General features: G+C 34.9%; 1 protein-coding gene across 7 annotated transcripts in view; it reads right to left on the bottom strand.

The window, feature by feature from the left end:
• The window catches only part of PRRC2C (proline rich coiled-coil 2C), an 84323-nt gene that overhangs the window by 20598 nt on the left and 46586 nt on the right, over positions 1-17139 (bottom strand). For all 7 annotated transcript variants that reach the window (XM_031936876.1, XM_031936877.1, XM_031936880.1 and 4 more), the window contains exons 15-23: positions 14662-14875; positions 11905-14166; positions 8672-8880; positions 5700-5854; positions 4852-5218; positions 4356-4441; positions 2665-2853; positions 2254-2505; positions 1435-1527 (exon numbers count right to left, since the gene is read on the bottom strand). In XM_031936876.1, coding sequence (XP_031792736.1) covers positions 1435-1527; positions 2254-2505; positions 2665-2853; positions 4356-4441; positions 4852-5218; positions 5700-5854; positions 8672-8880; positions 11905-14166; positions 14662-14875 — 3827 coding nt within the window. The remainder of the gene's footprint in view (positions 1-1434; positions 1528-2253; positions 2506-2664; positions 2854-4355; positions 4442-4851; positions 5219-5699; positions 5855-8671; positions 8881-11904; positions 14167-14661; positions 14876-17139) is intronic.

Below are 17139 nucleotides of genomic sequence, written 5' to 3'. Positions count from 1 at the left end.
TTTCCCCATATGTAAAAAAGAAGGAAGTAGACAACATAATCTCTAAAATAACCTCCCAATTCTTAAACACTACGGATCATTATCTTAAATGATGAAACACATTTACACATGTAGTTTTAATATTGTTAGCCAGAACTACAAGTTATTTGATGATAATTTCTTTACAGTTTTACTTAAATATTAGATTAGAAAAAGGATGGACTGAATTTAATAAAATGAAATTGAACTGCAGGTCCAGTAAGTCAATAGTATGTCCAGCACAAGGGAAGTGATTCTGCCCTAGTCAGACTATATCTGAAATACCACATTCCATTACTGCCACATTTTAAGTAAGGAAATTGACAAGAGGGAGACAGAAAGAACAAGGATGTTTTAAAGAACAGAAAAAAAAATTGATATTTGGTTGACAGAAGCAGGATTATTTATTTAATTTGGCAAAAAAATGAAGGAGTAGAGGGATGCTACATGTCTCCCAGAGAATAGAATTAGAGCAATGACTGGAAATTTAACAAAGGGCTTTAGTTCTTAACAAGGAACTATTCTAAAGAAGAAATGAATTGGAAAGTAAATTTCCACTTTATGGAAGCTGTCAAGCCAGACACTTGCCATAGGTAAAATAAAAAGGATATTGCTTAACATAATACAGAGGAAATGTTTGGGTATAGATTCTGAAGCCCATTCTAATTCTAAGATCTATTAATAATTCTTTATGAGATTTTTGAGCACTTTTACAGATGTTGTTAAAAAGTCATCAAATATTCAATGATGTAATATATGCAAAATGACAAACTCACTGGACTTTCACAACAAGAATATAAAATGTGGGAATTTAGCATACCTTTAAGGTCTCTCCTCCAATTAGTTTAAATTAATGAAACCTTTGTTATTCTAGTAATAGATGGTACTTGAAATTGAATAATTTTTTCTTGGTTTTATTTTATATTTAGATCGATAATTCTGTGATTAATAGTTAGTACTCATGAAAATAAGAAAAAGTACCACAAACTTAAATTAAGATTAAGAACTTAACTGATAGAAACCCTTCATCTGACAGTCTTTCATAACTGTCATAACATATTCAGTAGAGAATATGTTAACATCCACTACAAGGATGAACTCCTAACATAAATCTACTTTAGAATCTTTTAACATGATATTGTTACCAGGAATACCAGAAGAAGAAAAAAAAACAAAACACAAACTTGCTTATTCTGCTTTTAACTTTATAACTCAAGTATCTTTAGAGCAACATAAGAGCAACATTATAGCAAAGTTTTTTGTAAATATCTATAAACTTAGACAAGTTAGGATTCATTCCCTTTCCCTAGAAAATATACTACTGTGCACTATTATAAAGATATGTAAAAGTAACAAAAATAGGGAATTATATGATGTGAGTTTCCAAAGCTGCCACAGGCAGAATCGGTTACTTACATTAGTAACTAATGTTTCTTCCATCTTGGTATTACTAGTAGCCACAGTGCTAGGCAGAGAAGATGAAGGGGTAGTGTAGTCTGTTACAGACTCCTGTGAAGGAATAAATGATAGAAAAAAAAAATCACCAACAAGATTGCCATGTCCTACAGACATATACTAGTTCTAGTACTCAAATAAATTTGGAAATACCAGAGCAAAAAGAACTACAAAGGCTCACTCCTTTTAAAATGAATTACCTATATAGGCAATTATATCAAGATACCCAAAAGATCTAAATAGTTCTTCTAGGAGAAGAATGGTAACTAATTGGTAAATTAACATTTTTAAAAGAATGACAACTTTGAAAAGAACTATCAAAGGAAATTATATAGTTGGACTGACAAAATCTATAAATTACTGAATTAAGTATTTTTATACAATCTATTAGATATTACAAAGTTAACCACGATCTTTTTCATCAGTAGAATAATATGGTTGACCAGATAAAATAATTGTAGGTCCTCATACCTATCATTTATTAAAAAAAAAAAAAAAAAATCAGGTATGTTAAGACCAAATAGTGCAATTTTCCCCTCTTTCAACAGAGTAAAAGATATTCTTTTCAGATTTTTATGCAAAATTAAATTTAAAGGCTTAGGTTAGAATATTGAGGACAGATCATATCCCAATAGGAAATTTAATAAATATAGCTAGCTATGCCTAACATATAGAAGATATTAAAAACTAAGTTAATACAAAATTAATTATATTTGTAACTCTTGTGTCGTTTTAGGTAAGAATGTCAACTGAATTTTCTAAACATTGTATTTTGTTTACCTTTGTATTAGCACCAAATTCTGGGGCAGAAACAGATATCATTGTGCCTATTTCAGAATTCATTTCTGTAACTGTTTTGGTTTCCTTTGTGGTAACAGCTTCAGGGTTTCTGACTGAAGGTGGGTTTGACTTTTCCTGTCCTTCAGGCTCTGTTTGTTGAACATCCTTCACTTTTCTATTTTTCAAAGAACGTTCTTTTCCAATGGGGCCAGGTTTATGTTCTTTGTTCTCTACTGGACTCAAATCTGGAAGCTAAATTCAACAAAAATACTGTGTTCAAAGGAATTCATAAAAATTTTTAAAATATAAAGCATCCTTCATTTACTTCCAAGAAATTCTAATCCACCCCCCCCCCCCAAAAAAAAAGGCAATAAAATAAACGACACAATTGGGAATTATTAGCATTTTCACCTTCTGGGCTTTGATTGGCCCTGCCCGAGGTTGCTTTTGTCGTTGTTCTTTGGGTTCAGGTAATTTGTCAGGGGGCTTTTCAGTAAGTACAGGAACAATTTCATTTTCACTGCCATTTGAAGCTGGAGCACCAAACTGAATGGTTTCAATTCCAATTTCAACACCACTTTCTTGGCCATTCTTTGTTCCCTGGAAAAGATACAAACACATTAGTTACCCAATGCAAAAAAGAAAGAAAATACAAGTTTTATCAAAGTTGCTTATCAATCAACAAGCAATTTATATACCAAGCCTGAATGTGGAATTCAAAAGTGTTTCTGTCCTTCCTCAATAAACTTATACTGAGGGGCAGCTAGGTAGTGCTGTAGATAGAGAATCAGTCCTTAAGTCAGGAGGACCTGAGTTCAAATATGACCTCAAACACTTAATACTTCCTAATTGTGTGACCCTGGACAAGTCATTTAACCCCAACTGCCTCAGCAAGCAAGAGAGAGGAGGAAAAACTTATACTGAAAGGAAAATACATGTATCTCACAGTGTTAGTTCCCTAAAGGCAGAAAATAGCTCACTTTTGTATTTTAAAATTGGGTTTGACGTGTGTGTGTTAAGTATGGGCTACATGCAAAAATAATGGGAGATGGCATAATGACAACCAGGGGAATTATAAAAAGTTTTTGAAGGAAGTGGCATTTAAAAGCAAAAGTAATCAGGAAAATAATACTCCACACTAAGAGATAACCTATGCCATAGTTACTTTGACTAAAGGTGTGTGTGTGTGTGTGTGTGTGTGTGTGTGTGTGTGTGTTGGAGGAGAGTATGAATATCCAAGCAATCTGGAGTCAGACTAGGAAAGGTTCAAAATGTCAAGTAAGAAGTTTAAAGGCAGTGGGCACCTACTGAAGCTTCTTGTGCAGTAGTGCCAGAGTTAGATCTGTGCTTTAGGAATTCTGATCCCATGAATTGTGAATGGACAGCAAAGGGAAGAAATGGAGCCCAAAGAGGAGGCTACTGAAATAAATGAGGTGATAGGGATGGAAGGTTTGAAGTAGGATGTGAACTGTAAAGTGAAAAGATTTAGCAATTGATCCCTAGCATGCTGATGTGAATGAAAATACAAATCAGAGAACAATTCTTGCCAACCAAAAAAGTCCTATTCGACTGTTCTGGATGTAAGTGTACATTCTGATTGCATAGCAACCTGTATTGGGAAGAAAATTGGATTCATTCCAAAGGAATGATTTCCATTAAGAACTTGAACAAATTATTTCCTATTTGGGAAAACTGCTATAGACCATAATTAAAGTATGTTGTGGGATCTTCCATGGCAAACATTAAGAATAAATGTGATCTAAAGTGAAATGAAGAACTCAATGAATGCCACAGACGCATGCATATACAGAAAAATTACCTATTACAGTACTGTGCAAATTTTACCAAAAATCTACAATCAACTGCTATGTGTTTAACTTAATCTATTGTCAAATTCAAGTTAAAAATTTGGTTGATGGAAATGAGTTAGCCACAGTGATTCTATGATACCAGTCTTCCTATGTATCTGAAAGAATATCAAACATATGGACAACCAAGATTTTAAAAGAAAACACACCGAAAATATACAATTAGTGATGCCTGGATAAAATCATAAGACTAAAGCATTGTCATGGCATTTTATCATTTGAAATAATTTTTACCTCTGGTGATGTAGTAGATCCAAAAGATGTTAAAGGCTTATTCCACGCGCTTACTGAAGGTGGCTGAGGTGGACTAATGGGTCCCACTGAAAATCAGAAGCCATATACTGTGAATTTTAATTCTCAATAATCAGAACCACCTTTTAATAGGTTATTTCTTTAATTTTTTTTTTAAGGTCAGTTCATTAAACTTATGTTTCAGTATCATGCAATGCTGCAATAAAGAGCATAACACCTGGACAAAGATTATTATTTTAAGTACATCAGTCCATAAAATTGTATTTATATCAAAATAGATGTTGGCACATGATAATTTAATACACTTTTGGCCTCTCTTTGCCTTTAGCCAATTAAAAGAAGCTTAATCCTGAAAAAGGAATTAAGAACAAAAAGGTCTCTTTCTCCATAAGAAAACCAAAACCATCAATGTTGCTGAATGGAAAATGTTTCAGTTCTGTCCAACCCCAATATTTAAGAGTCAGGAGTCAACACTTACATTTCTTAGAAATATCACTGAGAACTGCTGCAGGAGCTACTTTGTTCTCCCATAACTCTGCCCCTAGAGGTCCATGAGACTGTGCATGCTGGACAGACTTTCCTGTTGCTACATAGTCTGTGCCATTGGTTGCATTTGTTGCTTGTACTTGAGGTTGGGCTGATGGTGGTGACTGGTTAGGAGTCTGTGTTGTTGTTGGCTGAACCTGTACAGGGACTTGAGCCTGTGTCAGACCCTGTACTGGAGGTGGGGTTGCAGTTTGTGGTTGCTGGACCACTGTAGCCTGTTGCTGTTTTTTAGCAAATCTTGGAGGAAGCTTAGAATTCTGATTTCTTCCTTTTTCATTCGAAGACTTTTTGTTCCATGCCTTTAAAAAAATTTGAAGTTTTAATAATGTAGTTATGTGCAACTCATAACCATTCAACAAAGCATGATTTAAATTATCGATTTAAAAAACAAGACATTCCTGTCCTTCTGAGGCACATTTAATACAGTAAATGAAGATTATTTTGATAAATTTTCCATTTTAGGATTAAGGGGGAAAATGGTCGCGTCTATAGAAAAAGTTTCATGCATCTTAATTATTTAAGTTGATTACACAGCATCTTTTGTAAGACTATACAGAGAAGACTTTTACAATCTTCATCTTTTTCCTGGACACATCTCCAAAAATAACCATCTGAATCCTAGTAGTATTTGATACTCAACATGCTATTACTTGAGAGTACAATTGTAAAAACTCGATTTTCTGCATCAATATTATCCTTTACCAACTGTTATGGATACAATTAAAAGACATTCTGGTCAAAATTAAAACTTGTCATTCTAAAATTTGTAAGGTTTCAAACCTGAATAGTTTGTTCTTCCTTCTTTCTACGTTCTTCATCCTGTAAGCGTTTTTGTTGTTTTTTTGAAACCACTTCAGTGAATCCATCATCATTTAAATTTGACTGGGGGTCTTCAACCACAGTAACTTCGGGATGGTCATCAATTATTACAACACCTGTAGTTTTTTAAAAAAGATGATGCTTTAGATTTACCTTATATATTTAAGAATGCTTCATTCAAACAAGATCATAGACTACTTACTTTGATGCTCACTTCTCTTCTTCCCCATAATGAAACTGTCATTTGTTAATATATACCACACGATCAAAGTTGTTTTTGGACAAGATTTGTGATTTTATTAGTATGAAGAACATCCAATGAGAAAGTTCCCTGTACTATAGATTTTTCCTTATATGGTTTATCTAGCACAATTTCACACTAAGGACCAAAAAAGCAAACCTTAATGCTTTTCAAGAATTAAGGAACATGCAAGTCATCTAAATAAGCAAAATTATCCCAATGGCACTTAAGGATAAACACAGAAAAAAAATACAATCTCCCCAGTGACACAACCATCCTATCACATAAAGATTCTAACAGAGTTCAAAAATGTATATAATACTTTCCTTTAACTAGCCCCTAGGTTTTTCCATTTCCTTTTCTGTGTAATCACATGCCATTAGAATGTAAACTCCTGAGGGAGAGAACGAGCATTTATTAAGAGCCTACACTGTATGCCAGTTCCTACGCTGAGCATTTTGTAATTATTACCCTTTTTAATTCTCACAATTACCCTGGGAGGTAGATGCTATTATTATTCCCATTTTACAGATGAGGAACTGAGGCAGTCAGTGTTAGCTAACTAATGCCCAGTGTCACAGAGCCAGTTAAATGTTCAGTGAACATTTGAATTTAGATTTATTTTGACTCTAGGTCTAGTACTCCATTTACTGGGAGACTGCCTCTAGGGCAGGAAACCCCTTTCCTTTTTTCTTTTATTTGGGCTTAGCATATTGCCCAGTAAATAATAAGAGCTTAAGCTTTATTAAAAAAGGCATCTCTTCTTTCCATCCCTATTTAAAATCACTGCAAGTGAGACAAAAAACAGGGAGCAAAGATGCTTGCCTTCAGCACAGAGAACAAATTGAAAAATATTTGCTGTAAATAGGAAAGTTCTCCAGATGACATTAAAACTTTTCAGTAATCATTCAAAGGATTCTGATCTGACCACCCACAAAGGAAATGACCAAATGGATTAAGAGTGCTTGGTGTAACAACATATTGGAGGTTTCTTGAGTGGGTGGACCCCTCTAATGAGCTTGTGACAGGGCATAAAGAGAATGCATATAGCATGTACAAGAAAGAATGGGTTCAGAACTATTAAGACTGGAAGAAACTTCAAAACTAATGAGATTAAAAAGACATTATCTGTAAATATTTAAAGAAACTACATAAAAGACTTAAAACCATATGATGACAATTTAATGAAATCATTAATTTACACTGTATATGTATACACACACACGAAATTATAATGAAAATATAATACCAGGTTAGCTCAATCTTATTCTTCTGACAGTAGTTCCAAAGAAAGTTTGGGAGTGGTAAGCTATACATATTATCATTGCAAATAATCAAAGCTGTTTTTAAAGCATTCTTTCTCTTAGCAAGTCCATTAATGAACTATTAGTTTAAATCTATGAGGCAATAATTTCCTCCAAGAGATTATTATCCACTACAAAGAACCAGCAGTCAAAACTAGTTCAGGGTGCAAAGCACTGTGTCCTAGTTTTGATGATTGTTAAAAATAATGTGTTCCATTCTCAATCTTCGCTGAGGATGTATATCCTCAGCATGTATGTGCAGATTATTGTTAAAGTTGTTAAAATAGCTTGAAAAGTAATCATAGAAATTGGAACATGAAACTTTCTCAATTGCCTTTGCGTTTAAAGTATTTCTAACTACGGACACTTGAAGATAACCTACTATAGATTCAGTTGCTTCTGTCTTGGTATTTAATAGTGTGATGATTTTCAATGATGAAGAAAAGTTCATTACAGAAATTTTCAAGGATTTAAAATTTTGTTTTCCTTTGTTGTCTTCAATTTTATATGGCCCAAAAGTTATTTGACCTCTTTCTGTCACAATGCTACTATTAAGTACAGAATTGGATTGGGTCCTCATAAAAATGCTCTTTTGGGTCCATTCTTCAAAAGTGATCAATTCTCCTAAACTTTTCTTCAATTAAAGATAAAGTACTCACAGAATTTACTACTTTATAAACTCTCCAAGCAAATAGCTGTACATATGATAACTGCATCCTAGGACTTACTATCAGTCACACTCTATAAGCTATATTTAAATTCCCTTTATAATCAGGGATTATAAAATCCCTGAATTTTTATCTTTCAGTCTTCCAAAGCCTAATCCTTCCTCATTTCTCTCCCGATTTTCTCTACCTCAGAAATTTCTCTAGCATTGGAATTTATAGGTTGGAAGTAAAGCACTTGAGGCACCACAAAAGTCATCCTCTGATTAGACAGCTCTTGTCAGAACCACTACCATCTAAGGTAAGTGCCCATCATATCTTCAGTCTTCTCTATGCTGTATTTCACAGTTCCCCTTAGCTGCTTCCCCCATTGAAATTTAAGCTACTTTACAGGGACTTTCCTACTGTTTGTATATTTGCATGCCAATGACTTTCAGCTAAACCAGAGTTTCAATATTCATTCTTTTCCCTTAAGCTTAAAAAATATTAAAATAAAATTCCATTAATTTAATTTTTTATAAAAATAAATGTCTGCCATTTGATTCATATGGAGATCAGGCAATGAAATTTCTACTTGTAACTATAAATTTCCTCACTTGTAGAAAGTAACGAAAATTAGTACATTATCAAAGCTAAGTGTATTGAGTGCTATTATCTTGGTAACTAAAATTATTATTCTTTCCTATGGATATATAATTTTTATAAAAAAAATTGTAGACATACTTGCATAGTTATTGAGGTCAAATTGGGATAGGGCATCTACTTTTTCTTTGGGTTTTTTAGGACCTGCTTTAGGTTCTTCTCTTTTTTTCCCACTGGCATCTTTGGAGTTCTTTTGCCCAGCACCATTTGGACCTCCATCCTGATGATGCACTGAGCTGCTATTGGCAGGATCAACACCAGCTGTTCCTATAGACTGGTCTTCAAATGGTCTGCAAAAGAAAATAGTTTATATAAACACATCTATTTCTAAAAGCTAAAAATAAATGATATGCTATCCCACATAAGAGAATATAATGATTTAAACATTTTAATTTTTTCCTCTAAATCATTATTGAGAAATGCAAATTAAAATAACCTCTCAGATTGGCTGATGACAGAAAAATATAATGATAAATGTTGGAGGGGATACTAGAAAACTTCAACACTAACACACTGTTGATGGAGTTGTAAAATGAGCCAAACATTCTAGAGAACAATTTGGTCTCATTACTGGATCTGTCCCCAAAAGATTATAACAAAGGGAAAGAACTCATGTGTAAAAAAATGTTTTTAGCAGCTGTTTTTGTCCATCCACATATAAAGGACTAAAGAAACTGAATATGGATCGAAACACAGAATTTTCACCTGCTTGTTTTTTTCCCTATATCTGATCTGATTTTTCTTGCACAACACAACAAATATGGTTATATATTTAAAAGACTAGCACATATTTAACCTGTATCGGACTGCTGGCTGTATTGAGGAGGGCAGAGGTAAGAAAGAGGAGAAGAAAAATTCTGAACGCAAAAGTTAACAAAAATGAATGTTGAAAACTATCTTTACACATATTTGGGAAAGTAAAATACTGAGAAAAAAATTTAATTTTTATATGCAAAGAATATTTTAACTTGGGAGTAAAAAAAAAAAAATCTAGGTTACAGTTTTGGTCATCACAAATCACAGATTAGAAAATCTACCACCTTTTAAAGTGTCCATAGTTTCTTTGCCTGTAAAAGTAAAGGTTTGTAACTAAAGGTTGTAGTTTTAATTTCCTTAGTTTAAAAAACTGAACATAAAGTATGATACCTGGATCTGTAATTTAACTGACACAAAAAGTTTTTAAGTGAAAATTCCTTATATTGACACAGGTCTCAGCAACTGTATTAGAAAATTGCCTAGAAGCATGTCATGAAAGAGTTTAAATGAATTTGTGTTTGTCTAAATACACAGTCAGTATGTCTTAGAAAAATGTGATTGGCATTTTCCATCCCAAGTCTATTGGAATTGCCTTGAAGCATGAGAAGAAGAGTCAATTCTATCACAGTTGATCATCACATAATTTTGTTACTATGTAGAATGTTCTCCTGGTTCTACTCATTTCATTCAGCATCAGTTCATGTAGAAAGACGTCTTTCCAGGCTTTTTTGAAATCAGCCTGCCCATCATTTTTCACAGAACAATAATATTCTATTACCTTTGTATACCATAACTTAGAAATACATTAATTGGATAACAAGGTCAGCTTTCTAAGGTGGTGGGTGGAAAAAAAGTATGAGGTCTAGGAATCAAAAAGATCCGGATTCAAATTCTATTTCAAATACTTAGTAGTTTTGTGACCCGGGACAATTCACTTTAATGTCTGTTTCAGTTTTCTCACCTGTGACATGAGGGGGTGGTACCTGATGAATTCTTGTGGTTTTAAATCTATGATCCAAGAAGTACTTTTCTTAGGTAACTACTACTATGCAAACCTACTTTTAAAATGTTTTTACTGCAAGGAGAATATTAATTCTCCTAAAACAGCAATATATACTGTGATTCAAAATGTCTTTATATGACATCTTATCAATTCAAGAAATATATGAGGATATATGCTTAATGTGTATAAACATCCTGGTAAATAAGCAGAAATGTTAATTTCCATCTAAGGGGTTGTAGAAATGTAACAATAGGTTGTGTTGCCTATATTTAATATTACTTTTATATACTTTATTTTAGCACAATTTAATGATTTTCTTTGGCAGTGCATTGCAGCTGGAGAATAGAAAGATACAAAATGGCTTACAGAGATAGCTAGAGGATGGAAACTTGCTGGGTAAGAATAACAATCTCAAGGGACTGAGGAAGATCAAAACAAGTCCATGAACAAGCCTGGTTTTTGAGTTAAGACTGGAAATCACAAAAAGTGGATATATAAGAACTGAGAGTATGACAGAGGTTAATACATTGAAGGTAATCCTATTCTGAAAAGCTGGGAGCTTTTTGTCCCCCTAAATTCAAATCACAGAACCTTTTAGCACTAATAAATGCAAGCAGCCAAAAGATGTTTAAAATTTAGACAACCCAGACAGAACTTCTTGCCAATTTGCCAGTTGTTTTTTCAATCTGCTTGTAGATTAAGATAGAGAAATGTGAAGCGCTGATATATTTTATAAAGTTCAATAAGATAGACAAAAGTAAAGTAAAATCATCTCTGTTAAGGTCTTGAATAACATACACTCAATGAACACAATGAAAATAACATGAACTGAAAAAACCAATACAAATTAGCTGAAGGGCCTTGTTTCTCAAAAAATTAGCCCAGACAAAATAAAGCAGGCTATAAAAAACTAAATATGGCAATAAACTGTACTGGATGAAGAAACTGATATTTATTAATGTCATTAAATACACTGCTGCCAGGAAAATCTTCCAAATCCATTTTTCTGAAGCTCATATAAACGACTAATGCAATGCCACCGATATTTTTACACAAGATATATTTACACAAGACCTCAAATTTAGCACCACTAAAGAGGCATAAAAGTTGTGTATATATGAATGTATATAGCAATTCTAAAGACATCTATGTGCTAACTACTTTTCTTCCTATCTTTTCTCCAGGTCAATATTTGAATAAGGAATAACACATTATAGATGTAAAAAACTCTACTATTGCACATAGGTCAGGGAACTTATTTTTAATAACTTAGCCAGTGTAAAATCTTGAATGTAATATACACAACCATTAAAGGCTAGTTGACAATGACAATCATTTTTACATGTAGTTTACATGACTGATCTTCCTTTCCTCTAAACTTGCATAGCACTAAAATGAGATATTAACAAAGTTAGGTTATTCACTGAATTTTCATGAATTAACCTGACCTTTATTTCCCTCTATGGTAGAGATCACATTTTACACCATTTTTATAACTTCCAAAATAACTAATATTAAATGTGATAAGCGCTCTCTCCCTCCCTTTCATACTTACCCTCTTTTCCCACTTTTTGATGAAGGACCACTTCTTCTTTCATTCCTAGGACCAGAGAAATTTCTTCCTGATTTAGGTGGACCACTGTTGCCTCGCCTATTCTGGCGATCTATTCCAGGTCGCTGACTGGAAAAGCTTCTTTTTGCTATTTCCCTTTTTGGAGGCAATACATTCTCTCCTGTCTTTGCAGCTGCCTGTGCATTCAAATCAGCTGTTTTTTTTTCATCCCTCTCTCGTCTTTCATTGAAATCACTACTTTCAGAAGCTGTCTCCCATTCTTCATTTGCTTGATCTGAAGAGTTCTGATTGGATAAATCTGGTGTCTTATTTCCAGAAATATCTCCAGCAGCACTCACTGGTTCCTGAACCACATTATTAATTGTGCCATTTGTGACACAAGTAGCTGCCCCATCACTGATCTTTGAAGCAGCCTCCCTCTCCTTTAGCCGTCTAAATCGTGGGGGCTTATCCTGCCTTGGTGGTCGTGCAGGCCGTTGCCTCCGAGGCCTTTCTCTGGTTGGATCAAATTTCCTTTCAAATTTGGGAGGTCTTTTATCTGCTGATATAGGTATAAACTGCTCATGCCTTCTGGGCGGTTCTCCATCATCTGGCTTGGGTGCTTCTGCCTGCCTTGGATTCCATTGATTATCACGATAGGTTGGCCTTCTTAATGTAGAAGGTCGTGGTGGGCGGCCTCCAGGATCTCTTCCACCACGTCTGAACATGCCCCCCCTTCCTCTTCTAGTAGGCTCTCCTTTAGGAAGAAAGCCAGGTTTGGTCTTATTCTCATCATCTCTTACATATAATTTCTCCCCTGGCCTGTTGTTATCTACGCGGACATTATTTTCAGGTTTGAAAGCAAGCAGAGGTTTCAGAGGTTTTTTATTTTCGGGGCGCTCCTCCCTTTTTGGATGCTTGCCTTTGCTTAAACTATCTTTGTCTGATGGAAGAGTGTCGCTCGCACTTTCATGAACTTCACTATCAGAGTCAGTTTCTGAACCCCGCTGCCTTCTGCGTTTCGGCACGATTTCAAAATCGGAGCTCTCACTTCGAGTTTCACTTTCTTCTCGCTGCCTCAGAGATCCAGAGGGTACATGCTCTGCTCTTGGCTTGGTTTCTCTGTAGTGAGGATAATCTCTACTGTGTCCTCGGCCCCCTCGACCACGTCCACCATAAGAACCTCTGTAGCTTCGACCCCTAGAATAATATTCTCCACGTCCTCGACCTCTATAACCTTGATCTGGGAACCAGTCTCTATCTCTAGCTTCCTTCCAGTATGTTCGAGGCGGTAATGTTGGTTCTTTTTTAATTGGCCGTGAATCTATTCGTGGTCTTTCTATTCCCTGTTCTTTGCTAATAACTCTTTCAGACTGTTTTTCTTCCTTGGATACGTGAAGGGGAGCAGTCTGTTGATTTGATGTTTTAATGGCAGGTTCTATGTGAACACTATCTACAGTTTCTGATGGCTTCACAGTATCTTGTGGCAGCTTTTTAGTTGAAGATGAAGTCTCAGAAGGAGGCTTCTCTGGCTCTGGTTGGGAAGGTGGTGGAAGTGGTTGTGTTTGAACCTGAGCTGCAGGGGGTGGAGGAGGATCCTTCTTTTCAGGCTTTTCAGGTTTTACAACTTTCTCCATTGGTTTTTCTACCTTTTCTCCCTCTTTCTCTTTTCTTTGTTCCCGCTCTTCTTTCATATCTCGGAGTATTGGTTTTTTAATAGGTCCTGATCTTCTAACAGGCCTGTCCCCACTGTCATCTCTTCTACTGGAGCCGGGCCTTGGACCCCATCTTGTTTCTGATTTAGATTTGTACAACTTTTCAAGTTTTGGTCCTTCAGAAGGCCTTATAAAACCTTCTTTTTTTGGCTTATCCTCGAGCCGTTCCATGGGTTCTTTTGTATCAATGCATCTGTTAGTTATTTTAGGAATGTTTGCAGGTGCCTCATTCCTAGGCTCCTCTGTTTTTTGAGAATGGTTGGATCCATGGGATACACTTCGCTTTCTGACAGACTGACTTTCTCCAACTGAAGTCTGATCATCCTGAGAGGTAGGAACAACATTCTGATCAGCTAGTTCAAAACAAGTCACTTGGCTATTTGTGTCAGTGGGAGGAGGTCTTGTATCTTCCAAAGACTTGTTTGGGAACTTCTGTACCTCTGTTTCACCATTATCTCTGAAAAATTCTGCCTTGGGATGAGCATCCAATTGACCCTGTTCAACTGAGTAGGAAGTTGCCACTAGTTCTTGTTCCAATGGGGCTTCAGGCCTATGTTTAAAAAAAAAAAAAAAAGTAAAAATTATTGAGAAACTATTCCCAACATAGACTGTTTCTTCTTCAATACCAACAAATTACAAAGAATTATGATTCAACTTCAAAGGACAAGATTCAGAATCTTAGTTATAGAAATATAAATCATAAGCAGCTAGTTGCAAATTATTTTAAAATTTCAGAAATTAATATTCTGAATGGAAGAATTCCAAAATATGTATTTTTCTTGTGAACCCTTCTTGAGTGCACATAAAAAAGTGACAAAGAAATGAAACATGGTAGTTTCCATTTTATCTAATTTCTTGACAACTATTTACAATGAGTAAAAATGAGATATTTAAAAATCACCCCAGAGACAAAAAAAATCAAGCTGAGTCAGAGAACAGAAAGGGAGTTGGGAGTTTAGTGTGATTTAAAGTACAACATTTCAAGACTAATTTTTAGTTTGTTTGTTTTGAATTGTAATAATTGCATAAGACAATGATTACCTACCTTAGATCCTTGGGTTCTTCAGTCAACTTGGGAGGAGAACTTGCCTGTTGAGGCTCTACTTGGGGATATGGGTCTGATCCCCACATCATACGAGGTTCAGTGAGTGAAACAGCATGGTCTCTTGCTGATCGAGCAATATGTTCAAATGATTCAGAACTAGCTGTTGAACCTTCTATTTGGTCTCTTCTCATTAGGGGCTTAGGAGGAATCATTCCTATCGTAAGAGTTCAGAAATAAAATGAAAAACTAAGGTAAACCTTCATCACAAGTAAACAGTGTACAAAAGCAGAGTTGATAGAAGACTGTTACTTTATATTTAGGATGGGTGTGAATTATTATTATTATTATTTTTTTTTTTTACAAGAAATGACAATATTTTTTAAATAAAAAAGGAAGATTCTGGGAAGACAGTGTAGTAGATCAGTAAATTTCAAGCTCTCCAGATTTCCCCCCCAAACAGAACAAATTTGTGCATCAAGGAAAACATAAACAGATGAAAAATCAAGACAACTTGGGGCAGAACAGGGGTCCTCCTGGTGAAATTTTAAAAAAAGCCAAAGAAAGACCCCAAGCCCAAGAATTAACTAGTGTGAAGTATCTCCAGGCTTGCTCCACAGAAATACCAAATGGTGACCTCTAGTGCTAGTTGAGTTTTTCAGCAGGAACAGAAACTTTAATCAACCAGACTCAGACTACTTGTACAGTTGGGGGTCTAAGTCCTGGCAAAATGAGTGAGCTTCTCCTGATTAGGAAGGCCAGGCCCAATTGTGCTGCAGAGAAGTGAGAAGTTAACAGCATACCAGGAGTGCAGAAATGGGAGGGAGGGGACAAGGCCAGAGATACTGCTGGTGGCTAGTACTTGCAGGAGGGTAGAGTTCTTGGTTTGGGGTTCCAGGTCAGAGAGGATGGCTGGAGTGAAGCTAGAAGCACCATCCCCTTACCCCACAATTAGAGGTACATACATTAATACTTCTCGTTTAAAAAAAAAAGAAAAAGAAATGGTGAAGAAGAACCTAACTATAGAAACTTACTGTGGTTAGTAAGTTTCTAACTTACTAACTATGGTTCATCTTTCAGGAGGTCAATGAGTTAAACAAACAAACAAACAAAAAAAAAACCCCAAACTTCTCCCACAAAGAGACACATTAAATGGGTTTCTGGTCCAGAGAGAATTTATTAGAATTCAAAAAAGAATTTAAATCTCAGTTGAGACACATTGAGGAAAAAAACAGTAATAAAAACCAAGAAAAACACGATTATGAAAAAAAATTATCCAATTAGAAATGAAGTTACAAGAGCCACAAAGATGAAAATAACTCTGAAAATCAGAACTGGGCAAGAGGAAGCTAGTGAAATTATGTGAGATCAAGAAATAACAAAACAGATTATAAAGAATGAAAAAATAGAACAGAATGTGAAACATAAGGAAAACAACAGATCTAGAGAACAAATCAAGAAGAGAAAATTATAAGAAAAATTGGATTACCTCAAAGCTATGACCAAAAAAGGAGATCTTTGAAATGATAATACAAGAAATAATCTAAGAAAATTGTATTGGAGTGGTAGAGCATAAAAGGTAAGCAGAAATAGAAAAAATTCACCAATCACTTCCACCACCTCTTTTGTGAAAACACATAGGAATATGATTGCCAAATTTCAGGAGAAAATTTTGCAAGAAACAAGAAAAAAAAATTAAATAAAATGGAGCTACAATTAAAATTGTGCAGGACTTATCATTTATTAGATGCCATAATAAAAGGTTGCAGCAGGTCCTGGAATCATATATAGAAGCACTCAAAAGAATGAGGCCTGAGGCCAAAAAAATCATATCCAGCAAAATTATCTATAATCTTGAATTAAAAAAATGGATATTCAACATACTTGAAGATTGGGACTTTCTTTCAACCAAACCCCAAATGAGAAGAAAATGTAACATATAGGAGTCAATATCAAAGTTCAATTTCAAATAATTTACCATGGATGAACTATTTACATTTTTTACATGGAAATATGTACCATATATTTAAGATTGACATCAGCAATAAGATAGCTCAAAAGAAAGATTGGGGCAGAATTAAGGTAAAAATAGTAATAATATTATATGAGGTACAGAGGAAGAATAGAAAGAGCATTAGAGTGGGGAGGATGGCTCATATTTCTGAAATATGAAGGGTGAGGAAAGAAGACAAGAGAAGGATCCATGGATAGGGGAGGTCAAGTAATAGCAAAGCAAGTTAAGGAATAGAATTAAAGGAAAGCGTTAACAAGGAAAGGAAAGATAGAGGGGGGTGTGTGTGTGTGTGTACATGTGTGTACATACATAAATATATGCCAGCTTGGAGGAAGTAGGAGTGATGAAAGGGATAAAAAGGGGAAAAAAAAAGAAGCTAGATGGCACAGTGGATAGAACACCAGCCCTGAAGTCAGGGGGACCTGTATTCAAATCTGGATTCAAGACACTTAACACTTCTAGCTGTG

Source organism: Sarcophilus harrisii, chromosome 4, assembly GCF_902635505.1.
Source record: "Sarcophilus harrisii chromosome 4, mSarHar1.11, whole genome shotgun sequence".
Classification (NCBI taxonomy): Eukaryota; Metazoa; Chordata; class Mammalia; order Dasyuromorphia; family Dasyuridae; genus Sarcophilus; species Sarcophilus harrisii.
Note: the sequence above shows the minus strand (reverse complement) of the source record. Positions and strands in the feature narration are given on the sequence as shown.